Source organism: Erigeron canadensis, chromosome 5, assembly GCF_010389155.1.
Source record: "Erigeron canadensis isolate Cc75 chromosome 5, C_canadensis_v1, whole genome shotgun sequence".
In the NCBI taxonomy this organism is placed as follows: Eukaryota; Viridiplantae; Streptophyta; class Magnoliopsida; order Asterales; family Asteraceae; genus Erigeron; species Erigeron canadensis.
In genome coordinates this window covers 8,150,996-8,166,903 of record NC_057765.1, presented here as the reverse complement: position 1 = coordinate 8,166,903, position 15,908 = coordinate 8,150,996, and the positions used below count along the sequence as shown (strand labels likewise).

General features: G+C 34.1%; 1 protein-coding gene across 1 annotated transcript; it reads left to right on the top strand.

The window, feature by feature from the left end:
• Window positions 1-11,161: 11,161 nt before the first annotated feature.
• LOC122600628 (mitochondrial import receptor subunit TOM7-1-like) lies at window positions 11,162-11,741 on the top strand. The gene has a single exon (XM_043773373.1). The coding sequence runs from the start codon at window positions 11,311-11,313 to the stop codon at window positions 11,548-11,550; it is 240 nt and encodes a 79-aa protein (XP_043629308.1). The 5' UTR covers window positions 11,162-11,310; the 3' UTR covers window positions 11,551-11,741.
• Window positions 11,742-15,908: the final 4,167 nt, after the last annotated feature.

Sequence of the window (15,908 nt, the reverse complement as noted above, 5' to 3'; positions counted from 1 at the left end):
GACTAAAAGAAACACAATGAATATATTTTTTTAATCGTGCATCACTAAATGTGTTTTAAAGTGTTATATTACAACAAATTATTAAATATGTTTGGGTGGTTACGGTTTAAAAAATTATGATATATAGACTACCTCTTCTTTCTTTGGGATTTTGAGAGAAAAAAAGCAACTCTTTTTTTTTACAAATAATGATGCAATTATTCACACTTTTAGTTGACATGAAACATTATAAAAGTTTGTTAGATTTTTCTATGTGTAAAGTTATATTGAATTAGAAATGTGTAGAAATTCATTCACACCAAAAGTGTAAAGCTCTAAAAATCCAAAATTTTAGGATGTGGATTTACCACGCGCGTTGCCACGAGAATTACTTTTTTCACGTATTATACGAATGAAAAAAAAATGTATCTTTGGAATTACATTAAATCTCTATCATCTCATCTTATAAGGTTTATGATACCGTAAATTGCTTTTATATAATACCAAATGATTTATAGAATCACATTGGATTCCTATAATCCCAAGTTGTAAGGGTTATAATACCGGTAAAATACCATTACTTGATACGCACGTAAGTTGGGTATCTCAAAAGTTGTTGGTAGTTTGTGGTCAAAATTATACCGCCCAGTTTGGTGTAAAAGTTGAAAAATCCAAAATGTAAATGAGATTAAAGTGGTAAAAAATTAAATAAATAAATAAAAAGAGTTGGGTGACAAAGTTTATAGCCATAAAAGAGTTGGGTGACTTAGTTTTTAGCCATAATAAAAGAAAACCCATAATTTAATGGCAAGACTAAAAATGTACGTTGATTAAGCCCTTTTTAAATGTATTACTCGTATATAATAACTTGTTCACACTTTTCTACACTCGTATATAATAACATTCTTCTTAGGAAAATGTCTTTCATTTCCCTTTACTCTTACAATATGGCAGTTTTGATGTCGGTGACGGATGGTGATGATAGTAGCGACGTCAAATGATGTAGGTAATTGATGTAAATGTGCTTGACTCAAAGAGAGTAATAATGATATTTGATAATATAAAGGATTTGATGGTGTAATTTCATATTAAGGGTTAGTAATGATTTAATTCATTAAGGATAATTTGGTCAATTTACATGTTTTTTTTTAAACTTATAACAAAGAGCTATAATTTTCATATAGTAGTATCTAAAAGTATAAATTTAATGCATTAATTACATTAAGCTCATTTTTTATAATCACTTTATTGTATAGGGGTGACAACTCTAATAACGAGGATTGGGATGGATTCATATTAGTTTGTATAGCTATACATTATCGGCTTATCTTATAAAGTCAATAAGTTTAATAACCTATACTAAAATATTATATAATTCCTTCATTGTATAGGGGGGGACAAATCTTAGTGATGAGAATGATCATTGATTCATATTAGTTTGCATTATTTATATCTTATTTATAAAGTCAAAAAACTTGTGTACCTATGCGAGTATATATATTATGCATTCAATAAAACAACTAGAAATTAGTGTGGTGGTAAAGAAACCATTTATGACCTTAGAGTCTTAAGTTCGATTCTCGCTTAATACAAACAGTAATCTTTTTAAGGAATCGGTTACTAATGAAGCCTAGATCCACATGTGAAGTTCTAAAGATGCGGGTTCGACCTTTCAAGGCGCTCAGATCATTTGAGGATCAATATGTGGAATTGGAGGGCAAGGATTTTCACCGGATGAAGTCAAGCACTTTGAAGGATAAAGCAAAGCAATGGTTTTTAGCATTGCCATCGGGAAGCATCTTTACATGGGCCGAAATGCAAAAGACTAGTGATGCAAGGACTTCCATTAGAACTTTTCAGCAACAATCGGGTGAAACATTCCATGAAGCTTTAAAGAGGTTTAATGAGTTGTTGAGAACTTGCCCACATCATGGGATTGCTAAATGGGAGTTAATCACGGCTTTTGATGATGGGTTGTTACCGGAAGAGAAAAGAGATGTGAATTTAATTAGCAATGGAAATTTCTTGACTAATCCCGAAGATGTTGATTGAGAATTCTTGGAGAAAATGAGTGTGAATTCGAAAAGGCAAGCACAATCGAATAAAAGAGCAAGGAATCCAATAGCTTCTTGATCATCAACAAGTGATCAAGCCACAAAAGATCGACTTGAAGCTTTGGAACGAAAATTTGCTAAGTTGGGGAAAGCTGAAAATCGGGGTGTTGCTTAAGTTTCTCAAGAATACCCGATTTGTGAAAGTTGTGATGAGCTTCGACACACGACTTTGCAATGTCCATTGATTCCTGAACAAGTTGAAGAGGTAAATCAAGTGTATGGAGAAAATATGATATTTGACATGAACTCCAACACTTATCATCCAGGAATGAGAACCATCTAAATCTTCGGTATGGAAATTCTTCAAGCCAACTCAACCCGAACTTTCAAGGCAATAACCAAACCGGTGGAGCTCCATAGCAACCATTCCAAGGCAGAAACTACAATCAAGGAAATTACCAAGGTGGCCAAAATCAGGGAGGATTTAATAGAGGCTACCCAAGGAACTATCAACAAGGTAGTAACCAAGGTGGACCTTCGAGAGGTAATGATGTGTCAACCCGAGAAATAATGGAATACTTGAAAGAGATGGATAGGAAAAATGAGATTCGAGACAAGGCGGTTGAATCTTTGCAAAAGCAAGTGGGTCAATTGGCAGAGGATGTATCGGAATTGAGGAAGAATCCGGGGAAGCTACCAAGTGATACAAAGATCAATCCACAACATCAAAGTGGCGGCTCAAAGAATGTCAAGAATATGAAGATAAACAATGTAAGTCTTCTTCGTAGTGGTAAAGTTTATGATAATAAAGTTGTGCCTCCATCATCACTTGTTGATGGTGTGGTGGAGGATGTTGATGAGAATGAAGATAGTGAGCATGAACCGGAATTTGTTTTGCCTAAACCAAATAAAAAAGTGTCTTTTAAAGAGATAGAAATCAATAGGTCTAGTGAAAAATTTTCTGAAAATCAAGGAAAGGATATGGAGGGTAATACCATTCCTTTTCCTTTGGCTTTAATTGATCCAGAACTTAGGCCTACACTTAAGAAAAGCGGTCCCCATGAGGAAGAAATGTGGGAAATTTTTAAGCAAGTGAAATTTAATATACCTCTTATTGACATAATCAAACAAGTTCCGGCTTTACTAAATATCTCAAGGAGTTGTGTACCCAAAAACGGCACCATAAACTTCCAAAGAAAATTGTTTTAAATGTAGAAGTTAGTGCCGTTGTGATGGGTATACTCCCACCTAAACTCCAAGATCCGGAAGCGCCTTTAATTACTATTCAAGTTGGTGATTTCAAGATGAACAAGACACTTTTGGATATATGAGCGGGTGTGAGTATTCTATCGGGTATTTTGTATGATCAATATGACTTTGGACCCTTGGGAAAAGTCGACAGCACCTTGGTGATGGCTGATTTGTCATTAAAACTTCCTAGAGGAAGTGTCCAAGATGTCATTTTGAAAGTGTAGGACTTTTATTACCCCGTAGACTTTTTAGTACTTGATTTTGCACCAAGCGGTAATGTTAGGCAGCCCAATGTCATCATGGGTAGGCCCTTTTTGGCCACCGCTAATGCATTAATCGATTGTAGGAGGGGTACGGTTGAAATGACTTTTGGCAACCGTAAGATAAGATTAAATGTTTTTGCTAGTGTTCCTAACCCCGTAGTTAGTGATGAATGCTTTATGGCAGACGTCATTGATGAGTGCATTCCTCATGAAAATGAGGAAGACACACGGGAGACATTTTCTTTGGTTGATAGGTTGATCTTGGAGCATAGTGAAACATTGAAAGATGATAGGGGGATCACTCGGACCAGTCTGCATCACTCAGAATCACATTGCACAAGATGATGTGTGGGTCGGATGGAGATTGGTCCGAGTGATCCCCCAGCATCATCTTTTGCAGCTTCTTCTTCTACTGCTGCCCATGTTGTCCCAAAACAGCCCCAATGGCAAAGTCACTTGCATCACACATAATTTCAAATGGCATTGACCAATTAGGTGATTGCAAAATGGGGGCTTCAACTAACTTTTCTTTCAAGGTTTCAAAAGCTTTCAAACACTCATCATTAAACACAAAAGGTACATCTTTTAGTAACAACGTACACAAAGGTTTTGTGATAACACTAAATCCCTTGATGAACCTTCTATAAAATCCGGCATGTCCAAGAAAAGAACAGACACCCTTGACATTGATTGGAGGGGGTAAAGTAGAAATAACTTTGATTTTGGCCCGGTCAACTTCCATGCCTTTACTTGAAATTACATGACCCAAAACCGTCCCCTCTTGAACCATGAAGTGGCTCTTTTCCTAACTTAAAACCAAATTTGTCTCAACACATCTTTTCAAAACTTTAGTTAGCTCATTAAGACAATTATCAAAGGTTTGGGCAAAAATTGAAAAATCATCCATGAATATTTCTAGGGAATCACCGACTGATGTGACCAATTTATATAGATCGCCCACATCATTATTGGCCTTTTTCGTATGTGTTTTTAGTCAATTTTGTATGCATTTGGCGCGTTTATGATGTTTGTTAGTGCTTTCAGGTTGTTAGCAGGTTGCGCGTCCATTTGGTGCATTTTCTGACGATTTTAGGCTAAGATGTTGATCTGAGTGTTCGAGAGCTGTTAATAAAGAAGGATCGATGATTTCAGCAGTTATTCACTGCGCCGCAGTGGGAAGGATGATGCCCCATTGCGTCGCAGTCACATGATAGATGGCAAAGAATTCCGAGGTTATTCACTACGCCGCAGTGGGAAGGAAGATGCACCACTGCGCCGCAGTCACCAAAAGGCTAAGCCAAATGCCGTGATTTTTCACTGCGACGCAGTGGAGGGTGCACAAGCCCACTGCACCGCAGTCATAGGTCGGGCAAAAGAATGAAGGTGCACAAGCCCACTGCACCACTACACCGCAGTCACCGCAGTGAGGGTGTGCATGGCTCACTGCGCCGCAGTGAGTGCATGGGAAGCCCAACTCTCCAGCTCCTTTTGCATCAGGTTTTTGGAGGGTATAAACTGAAGACAAATAACTGATTTTCAGATATCAAGCTTTCTTTCTAGGAGCTTTTCTACACGAATTCTTTCAAGGATCATCTCAGATTTCATCATTGGATTCATTGAATATTCAAGAACACCCATCTAGATCGTATCTAACTTTTTGTCTTGCAATTTTTATTCAAAAATCACTGGTACAATATGTGCTATTTCTATTTCGTTAGTTACTTTCAATTTAGCATGAGTGGCTAGATTTCTAATCATCCACTTCGATGAAACTTGACGAATGATATGATTGCAATCTTTTAATTCAAGAGTTGATTAAATTATCATTGTGTCGTGATCTTTATCAATTAATTCCTTGTGATTTATTCTTTGATATTAATGGTTTATGTGTTCATCGTTAGTGGTACTAGGTGAATATGTTTATCGTTTCAATTCGATTGTCTATGGTCGATTGTCACCGGTTCATGGTATGACGGTGAATGTCAATTCTATAATAGGAATTAATCGGTAAACGTGTTCAGAAACTGTTGGTGGTACCACGTTTTCATTCACATAGGCATAATTGGTAATTGGATAATCAAGCAAACTAATTGTTGGGGAAATTTTCTGGGCATTGGTGGTACCGGCTTGGGTAATTAAACGAGCAATTTAGGTGTTTGGGTGATTTGCGAGCGGTTGGTGGTACCACGTGAGCATTTTTATCCTTTCACGATTATCTTGTCAACTCTAAAGAATTTGTCCTTAAATGTGTGCAATCATAGCTGAAGCCAAGTGGAGTCGAAGTGGATGAGCTTTATTTGCATTGTCTGAAATTTCTTTACTTTTAATCGTTTTATCATTTAAATTTCTTTAATTGCAAACTGTCAACGTTCGGTAGCAATTCGGCTACGGTTCCATCCTGTCTCTAAAACTACTTTAGCAATAATTACTTCAAAACCAATCCCTGTGAACGACCTCAGACTTACTTTTTAGCTATACTATATATGAACGGATCTATTGCCCGAGAGTGTGTAGTAGTCAGTTTTAGGGTATTTCGTGTTTTTAAATTTAAAACTCGATTTTGCACATCACCGACCATATCCGAGAAGATATTCATCATACACCTTTGGAAGGTAGCGGGAGCATTACATAACCCGAATAGCATTCTCCTAAAGGAAAAAGTTCCATAGGGGCATGTAAATGTGGTCTTGTGTTGGTCATCGGGATGGATAGCAATTTGATTATACCCCGAATAACCATCTAGAAAGCAATAAAATTTCTGACCTGCAAGTTTTTCGATGATTTGATCAATGAATGGCAATGGGAAATGATCTTTTGAAGTAGCGATGTTCAACTTTCGGTAGTCAATGCACACCCTCCACTCGGTGATGGGTCGGGTAGCAATTTGCTCAACAATATCTCCTTTTACCACTTGAATTCCAGCTTTCTTAGGTACCGTTTGTGTTGGACTTACCCATGTGTTATCCGAAATTGGGTAAATAATTCCTGCATCCAACCACTTAAGTACCTCTTTCTTCACAACTTCACGCATATGAGGATTCAACCTTCTTTGAGCATCACGTGAAGGTTTTGCTTCAGAATCGGTGATAATCTTATGCATCACAATTGATGGACTAATGCCTTTCAAATCGACAATTGTCCATCCAATGGCCGACTTGTATTCCTTGAGCACTTTAAGTAATGCTCTTTCTTGCATTTCTTCCAAGTTGGATGCAATGATCACCGGCAAAATTTGTCCATCTCCCAAAAATGCATACTTTAAATGAGATGGGAGCTCTTTCAACTCAACTTGTGGTGGACTTTCAATGGAAGGCTTGAGATGAGTATCGATCTGGTAGACTTTCCACTAAATGAGTCCATGGTGGTCTACCTTCTTGAACGGCCATGATTTCCCAATCCTTTTCCTCTTTCTTCAATGTTTCACTATGCTCCAAGATCAACCTATCAACCAAAGAAAATGTCTCTTGTGTGTCTTCCTCATTTTCACGAGGAATGCACTCATCAATGACGTCCGCCATAAAGCATTCGTCACTAACTACGGGGTTGGGAACACTAGCAAAAACATTTAATCTTATCTTACGGTTGCCAAAAGTCATTTCAACCGTACCCCTCCTACAATCGATTAATGCATTAGCGGTGGCCAAAAAGGGCCTACCCATGATGACATTGGGCTGCCTAACATTACCGCTTGGTGCAAAATCAAGTACTAAAAAGTCTACGGGGTAATAAAAGTCCTAAGAGTGTTCCACCAAAACACTCTCGCGACTAGCTTCAGTTTCTCTTGAGAAATCGTTCCTTTAGCTAAAAACCTTTAACTCGAGTATTGTTCAAGAATTTTGTTGATTCAACTTTACATATCTTTAAATTACCTTTCTAATGATTATTCACACGCCTACCTTAATTTCTTCACAAAAGTTACTTTATCTAAGTTTGACTCATAGCAAATTTACTAGTCTCCTAAGGTTTACCGGTCCAAATGACAAGCGTTACAACATTCATCCTTAAGCATAAGTACTTAGTACCTCAAGTTAGAAGGTACAATATACGTTGGCAACATTTTGGATAACAAAGCCTAAGGACAATTTACTAAAGTCCTCTTTAAAATGAAAAATTTTTGTAGCAAAGTGAAAAATCATTTTCACGTATACATGTAGCTAAGGTTTCCAAAGAAAAGTAACTAGGGTTTGAACCTATTTAAAAATATACATTTATATAATTTTATACAGACTTAGTATAAACAAACACATACATGTATAAATTTTAGTATAATAAAACACATAATCATGAATTAAAATAAAAACTAAATATGGGGAAAAAAACTAAATGACTGACCATATATATGATACAAATTAATCAGTTTAGATGAGCTTTGAAGTAACCACATTATGATGATCACAATTTAGCATTAATCGATCCATTGGTGGTTTTGATTATGGGGGCTGATTATGTTGGTGTTTGGTTTATTTCATTGTTATAGGTTTTTTATGGGCACTGTGAATTTTTTAATCGGGTGTAAAAAGGGGGAAAATTAAGGTGGGGAAGGTGGGGTGACAAAATATGGAAATACCTCTACACGTGTTATCACGTGAACACTTAACGACCCTTTTTAGCGGATCCATCAAAATAGGGACCAAGGTTGCTAAGAATTATCAAAATAAGGACCCATTGCAACGATACTCGAAAAAGACCCCTCATTATTAAAGTGGACGAACCACAGGGTCTCCATTACAACGATACTCGAATAACACCCATTTCCAATGCATATTAATACACTAGTTTTAAGCGTCGTCCAATGGACGGGTAGTCTCAATATATATATAGTTTCCTTATTTTGAGAACTATTTTTTTTTGTAAGAACCATGAGAACTCTTAAATTATATAGTTGTTCAAATATTTTTTTGTTCATTCACATGTGAAATGATACAAAAATATATGTTGTAGAAGAAACTTTTTCAAGATTCCTTCAAATTAGCCTTTTATGAACTTATGAATGAATTTGTTCACGTTTTTTGTTCACATGTGACAAACGGCTATAAGGTTTCGAAAAAAAATTTCTTCTACAACATATGTTTTTACAACATTTCACATGTGAATGACAAAAAAAACATATGTTCCAATATAAAATTTAAGAGTTCTCACGGTTCTTAAAAAAAATAGGTTTTTAAAATAAGGGTCCCCTATATATATATATATATATCAAAGGTAAATATCAAAATAATAGCATGTATTAGATGATGATTAACATGTGTTGGGTTCAAAATCTTCAACATGAACCAACGTTGTCTTTTTTCATCTAACAAAAAATAACAAAATATATGTCATATTCTAAATTTTAAAAAGAAAGATGTAGATAGTGAGCAAAATAAGTTAATGTGCAAAATCAGCAAAATAAATTTAAAAGAATAAAACCTTTTGTAGAAGAAAAAGTCATGATCAACCTACAATTGACAACAAAATAAATAAAAAGAGTTGAAAAATAATAACAAAATAACAATTTAATATGAAATAATAAACAAACATGAAAAAAATACCAAAAACTAAATTAAAGTGATATAAAAAGGGATAAAGGCATGTGAGTGTAACCAACTATGACCAAAAGACAATGTAATGTACCCATCTACTCGACTTGCTATCTAGTGTAACCATCTTTGTTTTTTGGGTTATGCAATGTAAGTAACCTGCTACAATAGGTTTCCATCCGGTTTCCATCATCATCATCATCATCATCATCATCATCATCATCATCCTCACTAGTCCAACACTCGCCGGAAAAATTAAAATCGCGATAACTTTGTTGTTTCTTCGAATTAAGACTTGAAACTACAATCAATCGACTCAAAAACTGATCCCACACAAACCCTGACCAAAAGTTTTCGAATCCAACACTCGCCGGAAAAAATGGTGATTCGCCGGAAAAATTAAAATCGTGATAACTTTGTTGTTTCTTCGAATTAAGACTTGAACCTATCACAATCGACTCAAAAACTGATTCCGCACAAACCCTTGGTGATGGTAACGGATATGGAGGCGGTTATGGTGTTGATGTTCACGCCGGCGACTACAACTTCCGGCTTGCAACAGTATACCTTTAGATTTGGATGGTAAAGCAAAAGAGGAAGCTTGGTGGGATCAGAACCATGCCATTTATCCTTGGCAAAACAACTCAACATACATTCAATGCCAATTAATACATACAATTTATGTTTGATTTCTGATTTTTAGATTTGGATATAATGTAGATTTGTATACATATGTGAGATGAATGCTAGTAGCGATATACATATATTTGTGATGATAGTTCGTATATTCGTTGGACTTTGACCGAAGTTAAAAGCAATTGATTTTTAGATTTTGATATATAGGAATATAGGTTAACAAGGAAGATGATTGTAGCTTCAGGTGGCAATTTTTTAATAAAAAAGAAATAAAAATTAAAGTGGTAACCGGTAACTTGATGACTAACCGGTTGCTTACATTGCATAACCCAAAAAACATAGCTGGTCACACTAGATAGCAAGTCAATTAGATGGGTACATTACATAGTGTTTTGGTCATAGTTGGTTACATTCCCATGCATTTATCCCTGTAAAAAAACGTATGTTTCTTTTGTTAAGAAGCTATATGACCATGATTTTTTTAAAAGATAAAAAAAAAGATGAATGATGGAGAATAATTTATAAAAATTTAGTTTGAGAAAGTTTAAAGGATAATATATATCTTTAAATAAAAGATTTGTTTTGACAGGAAAACATTTACGATAGAATTTTAAATATAATTATCTGTTTAATAAATAAAAAAACATTTAATAATAAAAAAAAAAGTTATAGTAATTCAAAGAAAAATTTAGGCCCAAAAGTGTATCCCTAACCATATAAAAAATATTATATTAAATAACACCTTTTAACCTTCAAAAATCTACCTATTTATGTTTAGAAATCAATCCTTACCTATTAGTAAGGCTGGCATAATAGGTCACACGAAACCTGTTAAGACACGAACATGTTAAGACACGAACCTGTTAAGGTCAAACACGAACACGGCCTGTTAACTAATCGTGTCATTTTTTTCAAACACGAACACGACACGAAAATTAACAGGTGCACCTGTTAAGACCTGTTAAGGAACCTGTTAACATATATATTATAGAATTCTTGACTAATATTTAAAAAAAAAAACCTCAAGGATACAAAAACTCTTAGAAATCTCAACTATTTTATAGTGACAATAATCCTCACATTACAAAAATTCATAAACATCTTACCTTATAAAAATCATATATCAAATCATAATATCAATTCTTGGTATTTTATATATGTGTATAATCTTAACATGTCTTAACAGGTCCTAACAGGTCTGGATCTGTTAAGACACGAATCTTATCAGGTCCGGACCTGTTAAGACACGAAACCTGTTAAATTCAAACACGAAACCTGTTAAAAACAGGTCGTGTCGTGTTAATCAAAATTGCCAGCCTTACCTATTAGACATGTTTAGTTTAATCAACATTGTCGGAATAATTTGCTCCAATAAACATAAAGAAAACCCCAACACATATACTCATTATCTTAAGTCGGTCTATATTTATTGGGCTTCAAGTCATATCCTCAATTCACTAAATGGACCTATATAAAATAACCCCCCACCATAATTAGGGCTCCAAGCCTCCAACACATCCTCTCTTGATCAGAAAACCGACTCCACCACCACAAAATACACAAAAGAGAGATCCCTCAATCACTCCAAGAAAACACAAACAAAAAAACATGTCGGCGAGGTTGAGTTTGAAGCCATCAAAAGGGAAATCAACGAAAGGGTCATCAAAGCCACCATCAGACGAAAACACCACGTCAGCAGCAGCACAAAAGTTCTTGAAGGAATGGAGCACATGGGGCATGAAGAAAGCTAAAGTCATCACCCACTATGGATTCATTCCTTTGATTATTGTCATTGGCATGAATTCTGAGCCAAAACCTACCCTTTTTCAGCTTCTTACTCCTTTTTGATTTCTGGGTGTTTTTATTTTATATATGTATTTGTCGACTTTCTTTGATAAAGATTGTTTAATGATGTGGATTTAAGTATTTAAAGATGTAGGTATTGCATCTTTTTTTTATGGGGTTTTACTAGTCATTATTATTATCTGCTTGTGTTATGAATTAGTAATAAAATCCTGAAGAAGTTATTTCTTTTTTTACTTTTTTTTTTTAATTAGTTTTCTGACATGTTATGCGAGCAAACTAATTTAAGGGCGACCTCCGTGAATTTTATGTGTAAAAGTACTTTATTTATGTTTTTATTCCTGTATCTACAAATTTGCTGAAATTTAGATAAACTAGAATTGTATTGTGATATATTGGGTATGTGTTTGAAGTAGTCCAGAGTCGTCGTTGGGGAATTTTTGTGGCTTTGGTATATATATATATATATTTATTAGAGCGGCGTGATAATTGGTTAGTGGTTCGAACCCTAGCAGCGGGTAGTATGAGGCTGGAGTGTGGTTATATTTTTTGCTCGTTGGATTTTAACTTTTTCACCGTAGAGACCAAGCTTTTTATTATGTGGTGTTATCTCATATCAGGTTTTATATCTTGATTGCTGCTATGTGCTAAAAGTGTTTGTTTTTTATGTATTGCATCAATTGTAAGAATTTCTATGAAATATGCTATGGTAATTCCAAGTGTTTTTTCAGACTGTTTCCAAAGTGGTTTCTGTAAAGGCAGCTACCGCAGGCGAGATTAGGTATTGTTGTCGCTATTCTTTGTGAATTATGTATGTTTATGAGTTGATTCGAGTATCTATGAATTTGCTGAAATTTATGTTAGCTAGTATTGTCTTGTGATCATTTTGTTACTCTAGTGAGGAGAATAAGATTAGTGGGTTTGGTTTAAGGTTGTGAGCATTTTCAAAGATTAGGTAGGGGAAGCCCCTCGAACCTTATGAGTATTCGAACTTTTTGATGATCATTGAATATAAAGGTGTCATACGACAATTTTACGCTTGATGCATATGTACATTGTGCAATGTACAGTTTGTAGCAGTTAAGTTTTGTTAAGTAGATATTACTTCCTTTCTTTTGTAGGTTTTATAGAGGGCTTGGTGCTTGACTATGTTGGTTGTGCGTGGCTAAGTTTTGTTATGTAGATAATGCTTCCTTTCTTTTGTAGCCTTGTAGGTTTTATAGAGTGCTTAGTGCCTGACTATTTTTCCCTTTAAGCTCTATAACAATGTTGAGGAATAGATGTGTTAGAATATGATTACTGATATGCAATGTAAGCTCAAATGTAGGTTTAACATGTTTGTTAGATAGTAAGGAGTGTAAGCTTAAACTAAAATAGTATTTTAATAATAAAAAAAAGTAATTTATATCTTCATATAGCATCATGGCCCATGGTTTGAGCTAAATTACTTATGAGGTTTAGTGTGTGTAAACATGTTGTGACATGAGAATGAGTATGTTATCATCTCCCCTGTTCGTAGACGGTAAGAGGAGCTGTCTTTTTATATATTTGGCATAGAGTAGTTATGGTTTGATGTATGCCTTCTATACCCTGGCAATTACCGAGTTGAAGAAATATCAAATGAGAGTTAAGAGTATATAATAGACCATGTGTGATTCTGTTCAATATACATCAAAAAGTTATGTCAATCAAGGGAAAAAGGACCTGCCTTGCCAGGAATAGGCTTGAAATAAAATCTACCAAAGCCTGGAAAAGGCAATGGCATATTATAAGAACACGCTCATATAAAGAGATCAGACCAAGCCTGAAAAATATTGGGAGGATGGAGTTTTTAGCCTGATGTATGTCCCTCTCTTAGAACTTATAGACGACATAGGATTTTATTCAGGAAATACATTAAGTTTAGATTCTATATATGCAGGGTGTTAATTTATCTTTGTTTTATCTGTGAGTATCCGTATATACATCTTCTAATTCTAGATGTGTGTACATATACGTAATTATAGCAAAAATGTAGGTTTGACATGTTCAAGTTGGGGGCTTTGGGGCTCATATACTCTGGTTGTCTCTTCTCAAAATACACTGGCATTTCACATTTACCTTAATGTTCCGGTCCCGATTGTTGTTCATATAATTTTGTGGATCAAGCCTGAGTAGAATTCATTTTACAGCATAGCATGTTTCATTGTAGCCATTTTAAGACTGTTTCCGTGCCTTGAATGTGTGATCTGCATTTTGCTCAAGATTAACCAATTTATAAAAACAATGTGTAAAAGTTTAAAGAATAGTGCAACAACATGATTTGGATTGCCGTAGTAGTATTGATCCTCCTGGGTAGCTCAAGGTTTGATGCTGACTTGAAAGCATGATGGATTTTGTTTGCAAGCCTGTAAGGGCGTAAGGCTTTCTTGACCCAATGAGGATGTAAGTATAAGTTGTACAAAATGTTAGGGTAACTCCCTCTCTGAACTTGAAGTGAATATAGGATTTCTATCTTCCAGGAAATACCTGAAATTAAGATTATATGTATTCTAATGTTAATATTACAAAGTATCTTTTCATGTATCTTTGTATCATCTATTACATATATGCATCTCACATATGTGTAACTATCATTAAAGCGGTCTAGACTCTAGTGGACAGTTGCTATTCTTACAAGGTCACATGAAAGGATACAACCTCTGGACAGATATCTAAGGGGTGATAAGGAAAGGATTTGAAAACGGTTACATGGATATCCTGGTTAGGTATATCAAGACTCTTATGCGAAACAGCTCGTCTTTGAACCTTTATGAGATTTTACTCTCTTGCACATGAAAAAACTGTATTATTACTCTTTTTGTACGTAGCTTGACTTGGTATGAATGGTATGTATGGTATGGTATACCATAATACCAAGTCAAGCGACATCCAAAAAGAGTAATAATACAGTATTTTAATGTGCACGAATATTGCTATGGTTACATGTGATCGACTTGCATACATGTGATCATAGCAATATTCGTGCACATGTGGTCAAGAATCCAAATCTCCACATAATTGTATAACGGATGATGATCCATGCCTCTACACAATTATAAACTTCAAAATTACACATAAGTTATTCTGAAAACAATAAAAAACAATTTTCATGTAAAGAACAATCATCGGTTGGGCTTGATTTAAAAAGTTCTCAAAGGTTCTCGCGAACAAAAGGATTCTCAAAATAACTTTACCATATATATATAATATATATAATATATATATATATATATATATTCATCCATTAACTCTTTCATCATTAACATTAACAAATATACATACATATATCAGTTCTACATTAAATATTCTAAAGGAAGCTAATTACGTCTATTAAGTACATACCGATAAATCGTAAAGAATGTGCTGTTTTTTTCTACTACCATCATAGAACTTATATATATATATATATATATATATATCTTTTTATTAATATAACATTGAATAAAACTAGTTAAAGACCAATATATGAGATATATTAAATAAAAAAAATGAAAAGAAATAGTGTTCTGCGTTTTGCATCCATAATTGCCTAAAAGTGGTGAATTTGGCGCTGAGTTGACATTCTAGATAGTTCTGTATACAGTATACTACCATATCTGAAGCTCTCAATAACATCACTTCTTCCTCACATATTTTATCATTTAATAAATTAAACATTAATATAAAACATGATTTAAATTTATAAAATAAGAACATTATATATATTCCAAAAAGTAATATGAAATTTATAACTCTTTTATGTATCAAAGTATAACTTCCTTATGCAATATAAGTAATACAAGTTTTCAAGTTTAATGTACAACATTTTCTTTCACTTTTATTAATTTCATTTTAAATCCTAAAGTTTTAACAAGACTTTTGTGTCTGTTTATTTTTAATCCTTAAAGTTTTTATTTTTTAACTTTTGTCTCTTACCAAAGTTTTGGTTTTAGTTTTTTCACACCAAACTTCATAATTCTTATGTTTTTTAAAACAAGTATCACAGTTTTTCGAGTTCTCCTGTTTTTATAAAACAAGTGTCTTTTCATTCTTCTGTTCCATTTTATATAATGGTTTTTTAGTTTATAATAATTTTTATCATTATTACGTCTTACGTTCATATTTAACGTAAGATACCATGTTATATCACCGTCGTTATCAGAGTGTCATTATATGCATTAATATAGTTATTGATTTGTTCTATATTTTTATATGTCTTATTATTCTTATGGTTCTTATACATTATTTTTCTTAATTCTACATATTTTTTTTACCCTTTTTAAATTTGGGTTTGAAGATTTGACATAAATGTATTTGCTCTAATACTACCATAGATTATTTGTATCCAAAACTTTATCGTTTAAAAGGCATTATTCGAAACAACGTGCGGGTAAATTACTAGT

Bases quoted from the DNA above. Each gene is read 5' to 3' on its own strand.
- LOC122600628 (XM_043773373.1), top strand. From the start codon at position 11,311: ATGTCGGCGAGGTTGAGTTTGAAGCCATCAAAAGGGAAATCAACGAAA.